Source organism: Strongylocentrotus purpuratus, unplaced genomic scaffold (assembly GCF_000002235.5).
Source record: "Strongylocentrotus purpuratus isolate Spur 01 unplaced genomic scaffold, Spur_5.0 spur5_contig_851, whole genome shotgun sequence".
Classification (NCBI taxonomy): domain Eukaryota; kingdom Metazoa; phylum Echinodermata; class Echinoidea; order Camarodonta; family Strongylocentrotidae; genus Strongylocentrotus; species Strongylocentrotus purpuratus.
This window is the reverse complement of record NW_022145559.1, coordinates 1,030,613-1,052,168: the sequence shown is the minus strand read 5'-3', so window position 1 is coordinate 1,052,168 and position 21,556 is coordinate 1,030,613. Positions and strand designations below refer to the sequence as shown.

The 21,556-nt window shown below is 36.4% G+C and overlaps 1 protein-coding gene across 1 annotated transcript; it reads left to right on the top strand.

The window, feature by feature from the left end:
• The first annotated feature begins 957 nt into the window (after positions 1-957).
• Positions 958-3,600, top strand: LOC105440428. Its single transcript, XM_030994456.1, has 3 exons — positions 958-1,022; positions 1,253-1,354; positions 2,651-3,600. Exons 1-3 carry the CDS (start codon positions 980-982, stop codon positions 3,598-3,600), a joined length of 1,095 nt encoding a protein of 364 aa, XP_030850316.1. The 5' UTR covers positions 958-979.
• The last annotated feature ends 17,956 nt before the right edge of the window (positions 3,601-21,556 follow it).

Genomic DNA, 21,556 nt, shown 5'->3' with positions numbered 1-21,556 from the left:
ATCTAGATTCTAGACTAAATCTAAGTAGATCTAGACCCTAGACTCTATAATAATTATTTTGTTATCATTATTAAACTGCATTAATTAATGTGTGATTGCGATGGAAGAAAAGACGCAACAGACGGTTTTCTAAGAAAAAAATTCGCCATTCCATGTCATGTTATAATCAATGTCAGAGTTAATGCAACTTTTGTAGTTTTTATAAATCTCACAATTAATGGCTGCAAATTGGATGTACATAAAATTGAATGGGGTGCACATACTTAAGTGCACATCAATGTTCTAGCCAAGCGGAGAGGTGTTAAATGTGAGTTAGTTGTTCAGATTTTTTTCATCAATCTTCCGAATAATTTTTGAACAAGTCACGCAGGTATTTAGTTTTAGATTCATGTTTAACATTTTTCATTTTTGTATGAAAAGTCTTGGTGCGCAGACTAGGGTACTTGGAATGTAGATTTCAAATCTTTTCAACACCACATAGCTGAACAATTCAAATTTGTTAAATTGACTGCTGTTATTTTTTGTTTACAGCTGAAACAAATGGTATAGACCTCCTCATCCAATGGAAGAAGGATGGATCCAGGCACTACGTTGATTCGAGAGATGTTTGGTTCTTTAAGAAGAATCCATTAAGGAAAGGGACCAACGTGAAGATGAAAGATGAACGTGGGCGTTGGTGGGCAGGGAAGGTACTTCAAGTGATTTATCGTACCTCATCAGGTAACTTATATATCATTTATTTTGAGTTGTAGAAAATATCAGTCATTCAAAATGTTAGCCATTAAAACATCAATCTTACATAAAATAAAATTTCATATGATTGAATGAGGAAAAGAAAACATTTCCCATCCATTCCTCTCTTTCTCAACTATGCAATGGCTAGTCAGCAAAACAAGTATTGAATATGAATTCTCTCTTTTTAGGGGATGCTGATAGTGTCAACACAGTTCTCTCCTTTGCCTCAGTGCAAAATGATGTCATGGATCCCGATGATATGCCTCTAAAGCACCTAGTCCATAATGGTAAGCGATTAACAAACATTCTTTACAATATCTGGAGGTGTATTATATTTTGAGTTGTAGAAAATATCAGTCATTGTAAATATTATGAATAAAAACATTAATCTTACATTAAATACATTTCATATGATTGAATGCTGAAAAGAAAAAAATTCCCATCTATCCATTTGTCTCCACTCTGCAATCGCTAGTCACTAAAAACGAGTATGTAATATGAATTTTTTTCTTTTTAGGGGATGCTGATTGGGACAACATGGATGCCTCCTTTGCCTCAGTGCAAAATGATGTCAGTGATCCTGATGATGATATCCCGCTTAAGCACCTAGTACATAATGGTAAGCGATTAACAAACAAGCTTTCTAATATCTGCATGCGACAATATCATTTAATTGGTATGTGTTTTACAGCAAATGGGACATTGATTTTTTTTTTTCACCTTTAAAGATGAAGTTGAGTTGTGGTCATGCGATTGCATTATGAAAGAAACGGTGTGGAACCGACCAGAAAAGGTTGATCATCTAGCATATAAGAATGTGTGTGTATTGCAAGGTTCTGGAATCATCAAAGTGATAAGAAATTTGGCCAAGTCTTGGTAAAGTTACAAACACTTGCACAGAAAGATGTATATGGGACTACACGAACACGTGGCGTAAAAAGCCGGCCCCCCGATTTTTACGATGTTACATGCATATTTAGAATATGAAGGCATTTGAAGAGCCATGCTTTTCAGGGAACATGTCTTAATTGATGTTCTTCCACACTTGCATAATAAGAATGAGTAATGCTCACAAATTATTTTTCACCTCTTCCCAGAACTCAACCTTCTCTTTAATTGTCACACTGTAATAATGTACACATTATAATTAAAACATCATTCACATTACTTTTTGCAAAATTAATATTCAAAGGACTAAGTTTTTAGTGATTTGAGGTATCTTTCTATTTTAGTATCATTTAGATTCATCTAATATTATTTGTATGCCACACAGTTAAATGTACTTTATACAAGTTTTCTAACAATAGCTATACATTGTAGTTATAATCTGAATTCAAGGCATAATTATATTTTTTACTTTGGTCAAATTCCTCACTTCTATTCAAATTATGCAAGGAAACCCGTTTACTTGCTAGACTTCACTGTCAGACACTATTGAGTGACTCTCTGACTGTTTTCTTTGGTAATAACATACATAAATATTAAAGAGAAAAAAAAACATACATAAAATGAGCTGTAAAGGGTACATGAGCATTTGCCTACATCAACAACCCACTTCTTGTAATGGCCAAAATTAAACGGATTGAATCTCTGCGCAGCACCAAACGTACAACGAGTCGGTACAAGGGTTTGAAAATCAGAATATTACCTTGGTGATTGCAATCACTAAAGTCGATTCGACAACTAATGGTCGTTTTTTTTCTTCCAACTTAAAGACATTTTTAAGCCCTTCGTTTTTGAGGGAATTTCTAAATTAGTATTATCTTTCAAATCCCGTTGGAATTTAACCTTTTCATTAGTTTGGCATGCAAATGGGACATAATACCTTTAAGTAACATTTTAAAGTTAGATTTATATAAATATGAAAACAGTGTAACTATTATTAAAACGATACCCCTCCCCCTCTATATTGTAGGTTCCTACAGCAAGATGAGTAAGCAGCCAAGCAAACGTGTGGCAGATAGTGCCATATCCCTGAAGCATGTGCCTGCTAAGAAGTCTTCCAAAGATATGAGCACTGACTACACAAAATGCATCATATGCCAACAAGAGTCTTTGATGAGTCTATACTTCATCCAGTTAACAACATATTCAAAGCTTATACAAGCCATGTTCGCTCGACAAGATGAAGTGTTTAACAGAATTCACACCGAGTCAGCATCAGAAACCTGGTTGGAGGAAAATGCACCAAGGTGGCATGCAAAATGTCGTAACTGGTACATACATGAGAAAGGCTACCAGTGTGCTGAAAAGAAACGTCTTGCTGATAACCAGAGTACAGAAGGTGAGTCTCATGCAGGATGCAGCTCATCGCAGTCGAAGCAACCTGTCAAGTTAACCCGTCAGAACACTGAGAGCTTTGAAGCAAAGAAGACATGTATAATTTGCAATAAGAAGTGGAAGTTGAAGGGAAAGGGGCCAGTGTGTAAGGTATCAACAAAGAGCAGTCAAATGTCGATTGAGGAGAGGGCAAGGAAGCTGGGCAAAGATGACATATTACAGAGGCTGATTGGGCAGGGACATGATACGATTGCCAATGATATAACCTATCATTCAACATGTATGAACAAATTCAAGGCTCTTCGCATTCATTCTGGTCAGCCAAAATTAAACCCTTATGATGTTGCATTCAGCCGACTAGTAGATGAGCTGGAAGCTCCTCTTTTCCATGATCCGTCCGGATTCCTCGTAGAATCACTCCGCGATAGGTACCGAGACATTCTTATGGAGCTTGGTGTCGATAAAGGAAATCAATACCGGGCGACTGTCTTGAAACAGAAGTTACAGGATCACTATGGGTCACGTATTTCAGTCCTCGATCAAACAAAAGGTTCGGGATTACATATTAAAACGATATTGTCTTGATCTTCGATATTGTCTTGATCTTCGCGCGGGAGGGGGGGGGGGGCTGAATTCAGACAAGGATTAAGAGTTGAGCTAAAGCGGACCCCTGAATGCTTATCTGACCGTTATAAATTGACTCAAATCCCTGAGTTTTATGGGGCTCAGCCCCCTTGACCCTACGCCAATTAATAAACCGCATGAAAGAGAATGGGGTGATGCCGATTTTATGTCTGCCACCCAAGTGTTTTTTCTTATTACGTTGTTGCTGGCCACCATGACATCCGAAAAGTTGGCTCGGAAATTTGCCCCCCCCCCTCTAAGAACTCCTGGATCCGCGCCTGTCGCTGAGGCTCTACAGCCTGCTCGACTTCTCTACCGAGACCGAGCAGGCTACTAATCGGTTGGTCGCCGCTCTGAGTTGTGACCATAGCTTAAGGTAAAGCGTTTGTGTATGATTCTTATATTTATAATAATACTTGATCAATGAACAGTGCAATGTTTGTATTCTACCAGACCGTCGAATGAAACTGTAATAATCCACTAGGCTGCTCTTTAAGAAAATTCCCCTTGACACATCTCTATCTTTATTTATCTACACATTTCAGAAATCATAAACGTATTGATTAAATTGTGTGTGTATTTAACGTTAACAAATCAAGATTCGAATTTTATCTTGATATTGAGGATTCAGTTATTTCTTACTATCCCCGGTTACTATTCCCTGTATATTCCTGTCACTCTCTTTTTCTCTTTTTTATCCTTCTCTCTTTCTTTTTCTATTTTTTTTTTTTTTTTATCTCTATGTGTCCTTCTTTCACTGTCTCTTTCTCTATATCTCTCTCTTATCTATCCATCTCAATCTTTCTAAACACTCGCGTCTTTTCTTCTCTCTTCATGTCTCTTTACAAAAAATCTCTTTTCATCGCCGTTTGTTTCTCCTCGCTCTCCCTCTCCCCTTCATCCTTGTTGTATATTTACTTTTCCATCTATCGTCATATTTTACCTTATTTCGTTCAACATGTCTCATTGATTCAATGCCTTTTTTTGTTCTTTCTATGCGGTTGCTTAATTCATGATACTTCAATAATGCATTTTTATTGCCAATGTCCCTTTTGAAATGTCCATCTTGTAAACCTTCGCGGCCGCCAGGAAAGAATTAGAGTAAACTATTTGTAATGAATGAATGAGAAAAAGGCCCATTATGAAATTGGAAATGGATTCTAAATTGCGAAATTAAGAAAGGGTTCATAATTATGATCGAATCAAAATGTAAAAGTTCATGATTTTTACGGTCCATAATTTAGAAAACGAAATAGACCGGGCTATTTATTATTGATAGTTTTTCTCACTTCCTTAAGACACGTTTTGTAATCTTGATAGAGTTCATCTTCTCTTTCTTTAAAGGCAGGCTTTACTACTTCAGCCAGAAGGGATTAGACCGCCCAGCGAGCCAGCGAGGTCACTGTGACAGGTGGCTATCTCATTAACTCAGCTCTCATTTAACATAAGAAAAAGAGGATCATGGGGGACCAACGGGCACCGATTGGGGAAGTTTTCTATATAGAGGGAGCTTTGAATTTGGCCGCTGTTTAAAGACAGATAATTAAGACGTGCGCTGGCCGGACAATTATTGATATTTCTATCTTTCCTTCTAAATCACTCACTTGTATTCTCGACATAGCTTTTGTTTTGTTTTTCTTTTTAATAGAGCTATAGAATTTCTATTTTAAACGAAAAAAATACACTCGAAGAAAAACTGTTTATACCTTCTATACCCTTTTCTATCATCGACCTATTTACTCAATATATTTACAGTAAATTCATTTAATAAAAAGCTATATGACAATATATGCTTCATTGTCTTGCTTGCCGTTGACATGTTTGTTTTTATTATCTATTCAGTCCCCAAATAACTGATAGAGATGTACATTAGATTTATATTTTCTAAATTCTTCGAAAAACAAAGTACCCCTGATTTCTAGACTGAACTCTATCTTTCAAACGCAACTCATCAGAACTTAAAAACATGACGGCGGCATATTATAATATAATATAAATATTATCTGTCTCGCCTCGACTTGACAAAGATAATATTATCTCCCTCACCTCGACTTGACAAAGATAACATTTTGGCAGGCATATTTAAAAACAGATCATTTTGGCGGGCATAGTTAAACTCACGACTTCACTTTCAACCAATCAGATGGCAGGATTAGGAAAGATTCTTAAAGTAAGGTATATAATAGGATTTATATCATTGAAGCATAACAAAAATAAACACAAATATATGATTTGGGTATTATAAACAATAGGCGAGCCAGTAATTTAAAATAGCAAATCTTATGTTGTTACCAAAATTATTTGTTTTGAATATGAAAATACAAGGCATCTAATCCATTTACAGGCAGGATGCATCTATATGAAGTGAGCCCACATATATCCACGGTACGACTGGTCTCTTTATTGAAAAAGGCATATCAGAAAAGAATGACCACATATTGTCTCTAGTGACAAGTTGTTATTGTTGTTTTGGGGTTTATAAGGCTGTCCAATCTGAAAAGATTATTTTCGCAAGGCTATACTGTTTTTTCGAGTTATTTATCAGTGATGATCAGATGGCGCTGTTTCTTTTGCTCTAACAAATTATATTCTGCTTTATGAAGATATCGTTTGGCAGGATGTGGCGGTGAACCAGGCGGCGGGTGGCTGGTTCAATTAGGCCGGCGGGGGCCCAGGCGACCTCATTAACTGAAGAGGCTCGGCTTCCATGCGAGAGGCTGGAGTTTGGCGGCATATCACTGTCCTCCCGTCGGCGGCAGCCAGGCTGAGCTCATGTTTTCTAGCTTTTTCCGAGGCTCGGTTTCCATTCGATAGGCGGCAGCCGGCGCATGCTTTTGGATGCCATTTCCTACCGCCAGCGCTAGCCGGCTGAGCTAATTTAAAAAATGCAGCCAAGACGCATAAGTGCAGTTAGCTGCCGCCGGCTGGTATATTTATTTTTGACGCCTCGCCTAAGTTGATTTGCGTGGTACACACAATATCACAGTGTGGAAAAGGGAATTATGTGTAGAGGTGCATCATTATCAACATTGTGATGTGGCTTTCTGTTTGTTTTCTGTTTTTCAAACATTGCACGCCAAACATGTGCCTTAATTGGGTAACGCAAGAGGTTTTCCCTGCCTAATTTCCTAAATTTATTGGCCAAATTGGTTGAAATTCATTGAAATTTTTTGTTTGCCACACCGGAATGGCATTATGACTTATAAGGAAATAGTCTTAGCTTGGGAGAAGAGTCTTGTTGAATGTTTTGATGAGAACATAGTATTCCCATTGAATGAACACTCTGACCCAGTACCTTTAATTATTTGCTTCTTAAGACACTGGAAGCCAGACAGGCCGTTGGATACTTTGTTGTTCCATTGTATAGATTGGCTTGAAGACTATGTGTTCATTCCGTGTTTCATTTGTACTTGCAATCATCAGTTCAAGTATGTTTATGTGCAGAGAAGAAAAGTGCTTGATTTCAGACAGGGCAGTTCAGAATTATGGTCAAAGAAAAAAAAGACATGTCGATGTTTAGAACATTAATGTACAGTGTATGTGAGAACTTGCAACAAAATGCTGAGAAAATGTTTAGCTTTTTTTTTTGGCGTGGCAAATTTTAGTTTATCTGCCATTTTTAGATGTTCCAATAAGAACAAAACAGTACATGTACATTGTACATTATTTTATTTCCCATGAGTCGATATTATAAATTTCACTCTGGCAAATTCAACAATCTTTGACAAGTCTAAGTTGATTTGCTGATTTAGATATGACTCGGTAAGTCTTAGTTTTCAAAAAATGCATGTTATGACTATGTGTGAGTCAAAAATTGTTTTGTAAATTTTTATGTTGGAGTAGATATAAGACTTCTTTCGAGTGTGTTTTTGAACAGGCAGGAGCCTTTAATAAACCATGTTCATTAAAATTCAAAGAATCTGAGCAAGAGTCTTTTTGAGAGTGTCACTTTTGTTTGATAACATAGCTGTATTTATATACCTCATTTTAAGATTCTTTACTAATCCTGTCTTCTGATTGGTTGAAAATGCAGTCATGTTCTTAACCATGCCCGCTAATTGAAATTCATAGTCATTTTTCCCGGCTTTACCGGTTTATATCCATTTTTCATAGCACTTTTTCCATGGCTGTAAAAAGGGGCGTCATTTTGCTGCGATCCCCAACCATGCCCGCTAATTGAAATTCATAGTCATTTTTCCCGGCTCTACCGGTTTATATCCATTTTTCATAGCACTTTTTCCATGGCTGTGAAACGTGACGTCATTTTGCTGCGATCCCCATTTTGGTTTACGTGTTACCGTATAAGTTTCTTTTGTGCGATGAGATGGAAACCTAAATGGGTGAGTCAACATTTTCCTTTTTTTCGGTATATAAAATATATATTGACTGCTTTTAATATTCGAGGCATAGTGGTTTCTATAGGGTCAAGGGAAACTCACAACCTGCTATGACCCCGCGGCGCAAGCGCCTTGGGGTCATAGCAGGTTGTGAGTTTCCCTTGACCCTATAGAAACCACTATGCCTCTCAAAGCAGTCAATATATCCTTATTAATGTACAAAAAACACATTGAATATAGTGTCATATTTGTACAATACTCATTACGATCTTGAAGTTTGAAATAGGATCAATTTATGATTTTTCAATGCCATTATTTACACACAATGAATGAAAATTCAAGTTTGATGCAAATACATATACAGATTAAAGGTAATACAAAGTTTTTGGAAATTTTGAAAATTGGGGGATAGTGATTCTTTACCATTTTGGAATATTTGGATGCCCAATGGGATGAATTATAAGCACTATGAATTTTAGCCCCTAAAACACTTCTGCTTTCGAGAAAAAATTGATTATAAAAAATTACCGGTGCTCCCGGTAAATTTTGATAAATTTCAAATAGCGACTACGGCCGTACAATGGTAGCTGCTACCATGAAAATATCAGAATATGTAGTTGTGATAAAGAATTTCCAAACGGAAATAGCTAATTGGTCGATTTTAGTCAAGAAACATTGTTTTATAGTTGGTTGGTTGGTTCTTCGTTTAGATGGCGCTCTTCAATCTCAAAGATTATTTGCGCCAGTCAATTTCGTGTATAGCTTTGGCGTGGGCTTCGGAAATCAAGCCCACGAGCGACTTTCCTTGGTGAAATGAAATTAATAGTGATATGGTTTTATAAAAAATAAAAAAAAAAAAAAAAAAAAAAAAAAAAAAAAAAAAAAAAAGCTGCAATATTAAAATTGCATAAAATGCACATAAAAGGCGAGATGGGAGTTAGTTGCAATTGTTCATGGAAAAACCGCAAATACTTCATTTTATATATTATAATAGCTGAATAGCTTATAGCTTAATTAATATTTTGACCTTGAGAGGGAGCTATACAACATAAAGAGTTTATTATTTACAATTTCATAACTTTAGACTCGATTTTAACCGCGACAACGATCACTGAATATTGTAGGATCACATATGCTTCCAATATATTCATTTGAACCAAATTTATGACCCCATACCAAAACTTTGTATTACCTTTAAACAATAAACTTAATCTGCTAACATAAAAATAAGGATGTAAACAAAATAACATTTCTACAATAAACATATGTACGTTTACATTCTCTTGTAATTGTAATTTACAAACAAATTTATGCATCTAGAAATACCTGGAAAATTTGTAGGAGAAAGAAACAAGCAGCCTGTATTTTTACAACAGAATTATGGCGTCTCCGTTGACGCAAGAAGTGCTGTAAAATTACATGGTGGTGTAAACAAATAAAACAAAGTTGCTTCAAATACAAATACACAAAAAGGTACTTCCACACCAAAGCTGTAAACCAAATTAACAAACATTTGTATTTATACAACGTTTTTGTACTATATTTCTACATTCATGCTGTAAAATTACATGGTGGTGTAAACAAATAAAACAAAATTGGGTCAAATACAAATACACAAAAAGGTACTTCCATACCAAAGCTGTAAACCAAATTAACAAACATTTGTATTTATACAAAGTTTTTGTACTATATTTTTACGTTCATTCTGTAAAATTACATGGTGGTGTAAATAAATAAAACAAAGTTGCTTCAAATACAAATACACAAAAATGTACTTCCACACCAAAGCTGTAAACCAAATTAACAAACATTTGTATTTATACAACGTTTTTGTACTATATTTCTACATTCATGCTGTAAAATTACATGATGGTGTAAACAAATAAAACAAAATTGGGTCAAATACAAATACACAAAAAGGTACTCCCACACCAAAGATGTAAACCAAATTAACAAACATTTGTATTTATACAACGTTTTTGTACTATATTTTTACATTCATTCTGTACAATCATGGTGGTGTAAACAAATAAAGCAAAATTGCTTCAAATACAAATACACAAAAAGGTACTTCCACACCAAAGCTGTAAACCAAATTAACAAACATATGTATTTATACAACGTTTTTGTACTATGTTTTTACATTCATTCTGGTGTAATTTTAATCAACATACAATTTGTAAAAGAAAATTTATGAAATGTTTTTTAGGAGAAAATAACAACCAAACTGTATTTTAACATCAGAATTTATGGCGACTCTGCTGACAGCAGATTTGCTGTAAAATTACAGAGATTTTGTTTACAGTGTAGAGTACTCCAAAAAAAAAAAAGAGGACAAAATTGAAAATTGATTTTACCTCTTCAAAATGGCGGCCAAAATAAGATTATCATTTCCTGTCAAGAAATTTTGGCGGGAAAAATAGAAAACCAGTTTTCCGATGGAATTTTTGGCGGGAAAAATAGAAAACCAGTTTTCCGATGGAATTTTAAAAAAAAAAATGGCGAATTATTGAAGAACTGAAGTACATTTAAATTGCTGAAATAACACTTTATAACTGTTATTCCGGTCTGATTTTAGGGGCAAGTTCTTTTTTCCTCCAAAAATGACCAAAATGTTAATAAATGGCCGCGATTTAAAAAAATCAAGGGTGATCTGATTTTTTTTTCCATAAAAGTTGCGAAATGTAATGTTAGGTATGTAGAAAATAAAAATCGCCGAAAATATTTGTGCGTTTACACAGGCGTCGCAAAAAACGAAATGTGTGGACCCCCACCGCCCTCCCCCTTACGCACTTAAGTGTTAAACTGCAACAATTATCATTTTCCTTTTTGTATTAAATATTTTACATTGTCCTTTTATTTTCGTTTTTGTTAACAGCAATCCTATAACACATTCACCTTAAAGGGACTTTGTAACATTGTTCAGATGAGAGATAGTGGTGCTAAGGCAGTGACTTCAATGCTAGATGTACAATTAAAGATAATCTGAAAATTTGAGCGAAAACGGACCATTATTCATGGTACACATTGGGAAAAACTGATCCGATCGATTCCTTAATTCTCCCAACTATATTATTACAATTTAATTACATTTTAGGTGAATGGAAATCTCACAAAGCAATAAAATGGCTCTGCATTCCATTCCAGTCGTTTAAGTGTTGACAATTTTTTTTTATAGCCTGTTTTTATGTCTTTTTTTCATGGAAAAACGGTTGGGAAAATTCAAAAATGGTTGGGAGAATTTAGATTCAGAAGCGCCGCACATCGACGACCGTTCGAAAACCCGTTAAACTTTGTTAAAAATCTTCATATTGCGTGAATTAATTTCGGATTTGGGGCATCGTAGTTGGATTAGCCATACATACAAACATAATTTTACGTGTTTTGCATCCTGATTCAACAGATTTGTGAAATCAACCATCACAATGTTACTAAGTACCTTTAAATTGTATATATCAGGAAAAGACAGGGAAGTTATATTTCAGCACTTTGCATACGTTTTGTTTTATTACGATATCCATATGTTATGATATATTTAGTACTTACACATATAGTCTAGCTGATACACTAAAGTTTACTAATTTTTTGGATTCAACTGTATACCTTAAACTCTTCTTGATTTGAAATAAACTGTTTGTGATTGAGTGTCACAAGAACAGTTTGTCAAACATTTTACTGAAGGTACCCCTTTCCATCACAATATGAACATCTCCTAAAATCAGCAACCAGGCCTGCTCCTCGACATTCAGTGCATTTTCGTAGTGGTTGTGAAAAGGATTCAACAACGGATGGTGCACCAAGAGCACCAGCTACTGCACCTGTCACACCACATAAGAAAGCCCCAAATGAACCCCTGACTAAATATCCGAACGTAGCGCCAGACGCCAGACCTATCAGAACACCATGACGTCTAGTAGACCCATCTCTCTTCCTTTTTAAATATGGGTGACAAAATTGGGAAACAATAACTCCACCAACCCCAGGAACTGGTACTCCTGTCAGCGCTCCAATTATCGCTTCAATGACATACCCTGCAAGTGCTTCACAAAATATTCTGGTAGCTATACGAACAAGTCCTTTCTGTTCCAAATATCTTCGTGTCATTTCAATAGCCTTGACCAGGTACATTGGTGCTCCATGGATAGCCATTCTCAGAACCGTGTCGGTGTTGGAGTAATAACAAAGCACTACGCTCCGAACTCTTCTATGTGCAGATCTTGTAAAATGCCTTATAGCAGTGGCTCGGTCGCCAGTCCCGAAGCGAATTCTTGGTGTTTCGTCTCCTTTATTCTCGTAATCCGATATGATGTACTGACCAGCCATATTTGGGGTTTAAATTGTTGCAAGGGAAGGCTGAAAATATAAATACAAATAAATTGTTAATAAATTCTACCCATGCTTGAGAAATAAGAGGATAAGCCTTTATGTGATTTTTTTTTTAAAGTGACCCCAGATTTATTTCATTTTTTTTTTAAAGTTGCATACCAACTTGTACATTATGATTATTATGATTTAACTCTTATCCTGCCACAGGGCTAATCCCCATTGTGCCAAGCCACATATCCCCCAGTGCCAAATTTATAACGAGATAATCGGATTAACGCGATGGTACTATCAATAGCGCGTACAAAACACTAGGAACAGTCCAATGGGCATGAACGATAACTGCTATTACGAATGCGTAAAAATAGCGTGCATGCAGCCTTATGGCAGGCTATGAGTTAATAATCCGCAAATTTGCCTAATTTAATATGCAAAGAAAAAGGGTCACCTTACTTTAGTTTAATTGTATACTACTCACTTGCCGCTTTGCTTTGTGTATACAAAGTCAAATAAAAGGCATGTATCAATTAGTGGTATTGATTCACAAAGTATTATGACATATAAGCCAAGTCACTATTTTTTATCTCTTTAATTCTTAGCCTAAATAACGTTTATATTTTAATATTAATGGAGTGTCGCATTATAATTAATAACAAATACTATTATCTATACGAGATATACATTATTTTGTTTGTGTTCGCAGCTCCCGGTCACAGCTATTTAATCAGAAAGAACTTAGTTAGTAAGCACGTCGAAAATACGGTTACACCGGTACATATAAAATTTACAACATGACAACAAATCTTTTAGCCAGGATCATGAGGGAAACCAAATAATCTGTCAAAATTATTGAAGTCATAATCGGCAGAGTGACATTTTGCATTTACCAAAATTTCAAGCTCATGCCAAATTTGTTTGACTTTTTCACAGTCACAACAAATATGAAGACAAGATTTAAGTAATTTACGACCAAAAAGAGCAGAGAGGGGAATCTTTCCTACCAATCTTATACAAAAAATTATTGAGTGCAATGGCCCCATGAAATATTTTGAAATGAAGTTGAGTCGGGTTTCAATATTACAGTTAAAATGACATATGGATTTCCTCCCACTTCCGGTCCTGTTCTGTATCTAAATTGAGCAAATTATTTCAACAGTTCAGAGGAAATTTGATCTAAAATAATTAAATAACCATAACGAGGCACTTTTAGGGTTAAGATCAAATTATTAGAAAAACTCTCAAATGGATTGAAGCTCCCCTAACTCAATATTTCTCGAGACAAAACTTCGCTTCTCTTGTCGAATTTGTGCTGTTACATTGTTTCTGGCTTTTTTATATTTGGCCCAGTCATCATCCTTCTTTGATTTCTTCGCTTTATTCTTTAAGCGATCTCTAGTGCGAATCAATTGTAAAATATCGGGCGTCATCCATGGAGAATATTTAAGTTTAACTCGTGTTCTCCGGAGTGGCGCGTGTTTATCAATGGCCGTTAATAAAAGAGACAGAAACACTGAGCAAGCCTCTACTGGGTCACTAATAGTATAGGCAAAATTAAAATCTATATAATCAATATCTCTTTTGAAGGCTTCATTGTCAAAATTTCTCAGACATCTTCCAGTTTTGTACCTATGATAATTATTGAATCCAGCTCTGGATTTACCAAGGATACAATAAATTATGTAATGATCAGTAATAGAAACTTCCACAACACCACTGTCAATTATCTTTTCATTACAGTTACTGAAAATTAGATCAACGATTGTCGCGAATCTCTGTGTCACCCGAGTAGGTTTTTCAATCAACTGAGTACAGTTGTATGACTCCATCATATCAAGAAGTTTTTTGTGTGGTTTAGTATAGGGCTATTCATCACGTCACAATTAAAATCACCAAGAACATGATATAGCATTTTCAAGTTATCTATTTTTCGAATAATTTGCTCAAATTCCTCAAACACCTTCATGTTCGAGTTCGGTGGTCGGTACCAGCAGACAACTAGAAATGATTTCTGTTTATCAAGTTTAATTTCAGTTATAATCATTTCAATATCTGTATTTTGCAACAGGTCATTTCTTCTCAAAAATTCGATACCATTTCTAATAAAATTTGCAACACCACCACCGAATTTGTTTCTATCACGCCGTAAGATTGTGTACCCTGGTATACATAATTCACTGTCATCAACATCAGAGCAGAGATGAGTTTCACTAAGTGTCATTATGTCCATACCACAACTATTTACCAAAGATCTTATTTCATCAATATGTTTTTTTTAAAGACAGACAATTTAAATGGCCTAACTTTAGTCCCTTTTGTAATTGTAATTTATTTATTCCATTCTTAACAACGTCTAAGTCATCACTTACGATTGATTCATTGCTATGTTCTGTTTCCCTACTCGTGTCATTGTTCGTTGTAAAGGAAGGACTTGAACACTCGGAGAAGGGCAACTCTTTCCAGAGACAAACATCACATTTCCAGTCAGAGTTTGATCGGAAAAAGAAATCTGATACATTGGAATATTTCAAATGACCCCATTTGTAACAGCTAATACATAACATGGCATTTTGATTATTTCTTACTGGTTTTTTACAAAAAGTCCAAGGATATTTGGGAGGCATGGGAAGAGATAAGTGCACATAAGATGAACAAAACAAAATCGCAGATTTACAAAGGATTCAATATATACAACTTAAAATAGAGTACAATATCAAATAGTGTACTTGGTACTTGGTTGGGTAATCCCTTTGGCAGCTCACTCAGGAAGCTATACTGGGATGGTAGGTGAGGCGAGTGACTACAACGAGTGTCATGAATTGCTGGAATGGTGTGTGGACAAAGCACTTGTCAATTTACAGTAAAATATGCTAAGTCCAGTGCAAGTAAAAACCAAGCTAGTAAGCTTATACGATGTGAGAACCAACAGGGGGCTGCATCATTCTGATGGAGGGTAGAGCAGCCTCCTTGAAGTTGGTTATTCCTGTTGCATTGACTGCTGAGCCTGGCAGATGGTTCCAGATCCTTATTGCTCTTGGGTAGTACGAGAACTTGAAGGAGTCGATAGTTGCAACAGGAATTACATACTTCAGGTTGTGGTCGTGTCTTCCGAAGTATGTAGCAGGGATAAGAATAGTTGGTGCAGGTATGGAGACAAGTCTGTGATGGATCTTGTAGAGAAGGGTGCATTGGTCAAGGATTCGTCGTGTGTGAAGCGTGTCCCACCCTAGAGCTGCCACAAGAGCTGATGGTGATGTGGTGTATCTGTAGTCACGGTACACAAAGCGAGCCGCTGTTCTTTGTACTTGCTCTAGCATTTTTGTGACCGTGACGCTGTGTGGGTTCCAAGCCTCCGAGGCATACTCCAATTGGGGGCGCACTAAGGCTGTGTAGGCCCTGGACTTTACATCCCTGGTACAGGGTGAGAGAGTCCTGCGAAGAAGGCCTAAAGTACGGCTTGCTTTATGCCGGATGGATTGGCAGTGCTTGTTCCAACGGAGATAAGCAGCAACTGTAACTCCAAGGTACTTGTACTCTTTCACTCTCGGAATCAGTCCATTTGACAGGTGGTATTCTCGGATGCTGGGAGTACGCTTCCGTGTGATGGTGAGGATAGCGCACTTTTTCACGTTGAAGTCCATCATCCACTTTGAAGACTACCTGGACAGCTGTTGGAGATCGTCCTTTAGGATTTGATGATCCTCAGGGCATCGAATCTCACGATAGAGGGTGCTGTCATCTGCGAAGAGACGCATTGTGGACTGGATGTTGTCTTGGATATCGTTGATATACAACATACCCAGGGGGCAAAACCCTGATTTGGAGGGTTTTGAGACATGGGATGTTGTAAAAGGTCGGTTGGTATGAACGTATTCAGGAGACCTTCCTGCACAATTTCTAGGTGGACTACCTTGACAATATTTTGCTGGAAAAAAATGGCGGCCATTTTTTCAAAATGGCCGCCATGAAAAAACAATTTTCAATAATTGGATGATAATCTTAGAACAGAACATTATTTTATCACGTATGTGGTATCATATGAAAGGGAATTAAATTATCTACAAGATGGTACCACAATTATGATGATTGAATTTACTTTAAATATCAATTTTTGGCCAAAAATGTGATTTTTTAACATTTTTTCCAAAAATATGAATTGCGCTAAAATACATATTTCTCAACAATTCAAAAACTTTTGTAACTGAAGACTTGAAAATACCCAGAAAACTTGTCGGATATTAGCTTAATATGATCTGAAAATTACAGGGTTATTGCTGTCATGCACAAAAAGTTATAGCGTAGCAAAGTTCACACTTTGATATTTTGCATTTTGGACAATATGCATAGGTCAGTTCCATTACGCTTAACGTGCGTCGGCAATGCGGCATGGCATATGTGACAGGATTTCAAGTCCCTTGCAACTGGAACGCGAATTCCCATCTTGCATTCTATCTTTTTCTTGATGATTGAAGGGATAGTGAACAGGGAAGGGTTGGGCTGGGTGACGGGGGAGGCACAAGGGGAATAACCCCCCCCCCCCCCCCCCCATCTGAAATTCTTCTGGGATGAAAATATCCGCCTGGAATTTGTAATAAATTCGTCGCGTCGGAGCAAGAACGCCCAGTTAGCTCCAAATATTGTGTCGTCTGCTATTTTTGACGATTTTGAGCCTTTTTGAGATTTTCACAGAAATGGAATCTACATGACACAAGAATTCCAGAAATATATTTTTTGTTGTCTATTTCGAAGTTTCTGATGAGTTATGAGCAATACAAATAGGCCCTTGGTCGTCATCACGGTTTACGTTCAGCGCAGTACACGCCCTCCCGTACTAGAGGCGTTTTAGCGCGGACTTCGCGGTACAAAATTGTTTGTGCAAGAACGCCCTGCCGATCAACATGTCGTCTGCCGGGGATTCCAGTCTACTACGTAAGCAATTAAATAAACAAATTGTAATGTGCAGATAAGTCATTTATATCAGTTACTTATGGCTTTATGGTTGTTGAAAGTATTTAAGTGCCGATATACGTATTAAATGATTTTATTGTTGGTATACGGTACTGAAGAGTGTCTGGTGATGAACAAATTTAGTACACCTGTCCCACGTATTGTATATCGTGTCTTGTTATGGCGAATACGGCTTAGACTTACAATATAAGTGTCGGGTCTATGGCGACCTTTGGCACACAAACATGTAGCTATGAACATCTTTATTCGCTTATATAACAAAAATCATATGGTTATGATTAAAGGTGAATTAATATGAGGTGCATGTCCATCATTTTGTTTCATTAAATCCAAACATGTAGCTATGATTATGAACATCTTTATTCGCTTATGTACAAAAATCATATGGTTATGATTAAAGGTGAAATAATATGAGGTGCATGTGCATAATTTTGTTTCATTAAATATATTCTAGTCTAGATCGATCTAGTCTGTACTATATATTATAGACATCTAAAGATCTAGATTCTAGACTAAATCTAAGTAGATCTAGACCCTAGACTCTATAATAATTATTTTGTTATCATTATTAAACTGCATTAATTAATGTGTGATTGCGATGGAAGAAAAGACGCAACAGACGGTTTTCTAAGAAAAAAATTCGCCATTCCATGTCATGTTATAATCAATGTCAGAGTTAATGCAACTTTTGTAGTTTTTATAAATCTCACAATTAATGGCTGCAAATTGGATGTACATAAAATTGAATGGGGTGCACATACTTAAGTGCACATCAATGTTCTAGCCAAGCGGAGAGGTGTTAAATGTGAGTTAGTTGTTCAGATTTTTTTCATCAATCTTCCGAATAATTTTTGAACAAGTCACGCAGGTATTTAGTTTTAGATTCATGTTTAACATTTTTCATTTTTGTATGAAAAGTCTTGGTGCGCAGACTAGGGTACTTGGAATGTAGATTTCAAATCTTTTCAACACCACATAGCTGAACAATTCAAATTTGTTAAATTGACTGCTGTTATTTTTTGTTTACAGCTGAAACAAATGGTATAGACCTCCTCATCCAATGGAAGAAGGATGGATCCAGGCACTACGTTGATTCGAGAGATGTTTGGTTCTTTAAGAAGAATCCATTAAGGAAAGGGACCAACGTGAAGATGAAAGATGAACGTGGGCGTTGGTGGGCAGGGAAGGTACTTCAAGTGATTTATCGTACCTCATCAGGTAACTTATATATCATTTATTTTGAGTTGTAGAAAATATCAGTCATTCAAAATGTTAGCCATTAAAACATCAATCTTACATAAAATAAAATTTCATATGATTGAATGAGGAAAAGAAAACATTTCCCATCCATTCCTCTCTTTCTCAACTATGCAATGGCTAGTCAGCAAAACAAGTATTGAATATGAATTCTCTCTTTTTAGGGGATGCTGATAGTGTCAACACAGTTCTCTCCTTTGCCTCAGTGCAAAATGATGTCATGGATCCCGATGATATGCCTCTAAAGCACCTAGTCCATAATGGTAAGCGATTAACAAACATTCTTTACAATATCTGGAGGTGTATTATATTTTGAGTTGTAGAAAATATCAGTCATTGTAAATATTATGAATAAAAACATTAATCTTACATTAAATACATTTCATATGATTGAATGCTGAAAAGAAAAAAATTCCCATCTATCCATTTGTCTCCACTCTGCAATCGCTAGTCACTAAAAACGAGTATGTAATATGAATTTTTTTCTTTTTAGGGGATGCTGATTGGGACAACATGGATGCCTCCTTTGCCTCAGTGCAAAATGATGTCAGTGATCCTGATGATGATATCCCGCTTAAGCACCTAGTACATAATGGTAAGCGATTAACAAACAAGCTTTCTAATATCTGCATGCGACAATATCATTTAATTGGTATGTGTTTTACAGCAAATGGGACATTGATTTTTTTTTTTCACCTTTAAAGATGAAGTTGAGTTGTGGTCATGCGATTGCATTATGAAAGAAACGGTGTGGAACCGACCAGAAAAGGTTGATCATCTAGCATATAAGAATGTGTGTGTATTGCAAGGTTCTGGAATCATCAAAGTGATAAGAAATTTGGCCAAGTCTTGGTAAAGTTACAAACACTTGCACAGAAAGATGTATATGGGACTACACGAACACGTGGCGTAAAAAGCCGGCCCCCCGATTTTTACGATGTTACATGCATATTTAGAATATGAAGGCATTTGAAGAGCCATGCTTTTCAGGGAACATGTCTTAATTGATGTTCTTCCACACTTGCATAATAAGAATGAGTAATGCTCACAAATTATTTTTCACCTCTTCCCAGAACTCAACCTTCTCTTTAATTGTCACACTGTAATAATGTACACATTATAATTAAAACATCATTCACATTACTTTTTGCAAAATTAATATTCAAAGGACTAAGTTTTTAGTGATTTGAGGTATCTTTCTATTTTAGTATCATTTAGATTCATCTAATATTATTTGTATGCCACACAGTTAAATGTACTTTATACAAGTTTTCTAACAATAGCTATACATTGTAGTTATAATCTGAATTCAAGGCATAATTATATTTTTTACTTTGGTCAAATTCCTCACTTCTATTCAAATTATGCAAGGAAACCCGTTTACTTGCTAGACTTCACTGTCAGACACTATTGAGTGACTCTCTGACTGTTTTCTTTGGTAATAACATACATAAATATTAAAGAGAAAAAAAAACATACATAAAATGAGCTGTAAAGGGTACATGAGCATTTGCCTACATCAACAACCCACTTCTTGTAATGGCCAAAATTAAACGGATTGAATCTCTGCGCAGCACCAAACGTACAACGAGTCGGTACAAGGGTTTGAAAATCAGAATATTACCTTGGTGATTGCAATCACTAAAGTCGATTCGACAACTAATGGTCGTTTTTTTTCTTCCAACTTAAAGACATTTTTAAGCCCTTCGTTTTTGAGGGAATTTCTAAATTAGTATTATCTTTCAAATCCCGTTGGAATTTAACCTTTTCATTAGTTTGGCATGCAAATGGGACATAATACCTTTAAGTAACATTTTAAAGTTAGATTTATATAAATATGAAAACAGTGTAACTATTATTAAAACGATACCCCTCCCCCTCTATATTGTAGGTTCCTACAGCAAGATGAGTAAGCAGCCAAGCAAACGTGTGGCAGATAGTGCCATATCCCTGAAGCATGTGCCTGCTAAGAAGTCTTCCAAAGATATGAGCACTGACTACACAAAATGCATCATATGCCAACAAGAGTCTTTGATGAGTCTATACTTCATCCAGTTAACAACATATTCAAAGCTTATACAAGCCATGTTCGCTCGACAAGATGAAGTGTTTAACAGAATTCACACCGAGTCAGCATCAGAAACCTGGTTGGAGGAAAATGCACCAAGGTGGCATGCAAAATGTCGTAACTGGTACATACATGAGAAAGGCTACCAGTGTGCTGAAAAGAAACGTCTTGCTGATAACCAGAGTACAGAAGGTGAGTCTCATGCAGGATGCAGCTCATCGCAGTCGAAGCAACCTGTCAAGTTAACCCGTCAGAACACTGAGAGCTTTGAAGCAAAGAAGACATGTATAATTTGCAATAAGAAGTGGAAGTTGAAGGGAAAGGGGCCAGTGTGTAAGGTATCAACAAAGAGCAGTCAAATGTCGATTGAGGAGAGGGCAAGGAAGCTGGGCAAAGATGACATATTACAGAGGCTGATTGGGCAGGGACATGATACGATTGCCAATGATATAACCTATCATTCAACATGTATGAACAAATTCAAGGCTCTTCGCATTCATTCTGGTCAGCCAAAATTAAACCCTTATGATGTTGCATTCAGCCGACTAGTAGATGAGCTGGAAGCTCCTCTTTTCCATGATCCGTCCGGATTCCTCGTAGAATCACTCCGCGATAGGTACCGAGACATTCTTATGGAGCTTGGTGTCGATAAAGGAAATCAATACCGGGCGACTGTCTTGAAACAGAAGTTACAGGATCACTATGGGTCACGTATTTCAGTCCTCGATCAAACAAAAGGTTCGGGATTTATATGTGCTTCCACAGTACCACTTGGTGACGCACTGGATAAACTGAGGCGCCTAGAAGGAGACGATATCGATGAAAAACACCATACACTTCTGCAAGCATCAAAGATTCTTAGAGCAGATTGTGAAAAGTGTAAGAAAGAGACTCGTGAGAAAAATTCAACTGAGATTTCCTTCACATCTGCATACAACATGGTTCCAGACTCGCTTTTCAACTTCTC

Excerpts from the sequence above, each read along its gene's own strand:
- LOC105440428 (XM_030994456.1), top strand. The coding sequence starts at position 980 with ATGGATCCCGATGATATGCCTCTAAAGCACCTAGTCCATAATG. Across the intron at positions 1,023-1,252 it reads AAAGCACCTAGTCCATAATG|GGGATGCTGATTGGGACAAC; the intron begins GTAAGCGATTAA and ends TTTTCTTTTTAG. Across the intron at positions 1,355-2,650 it reads TAAGCACCTAGTACATAATG|GTTCCTACAGCAAGATGAGT; the intron begins GTAAGCGATTAA and ends TCTATATTGTAG.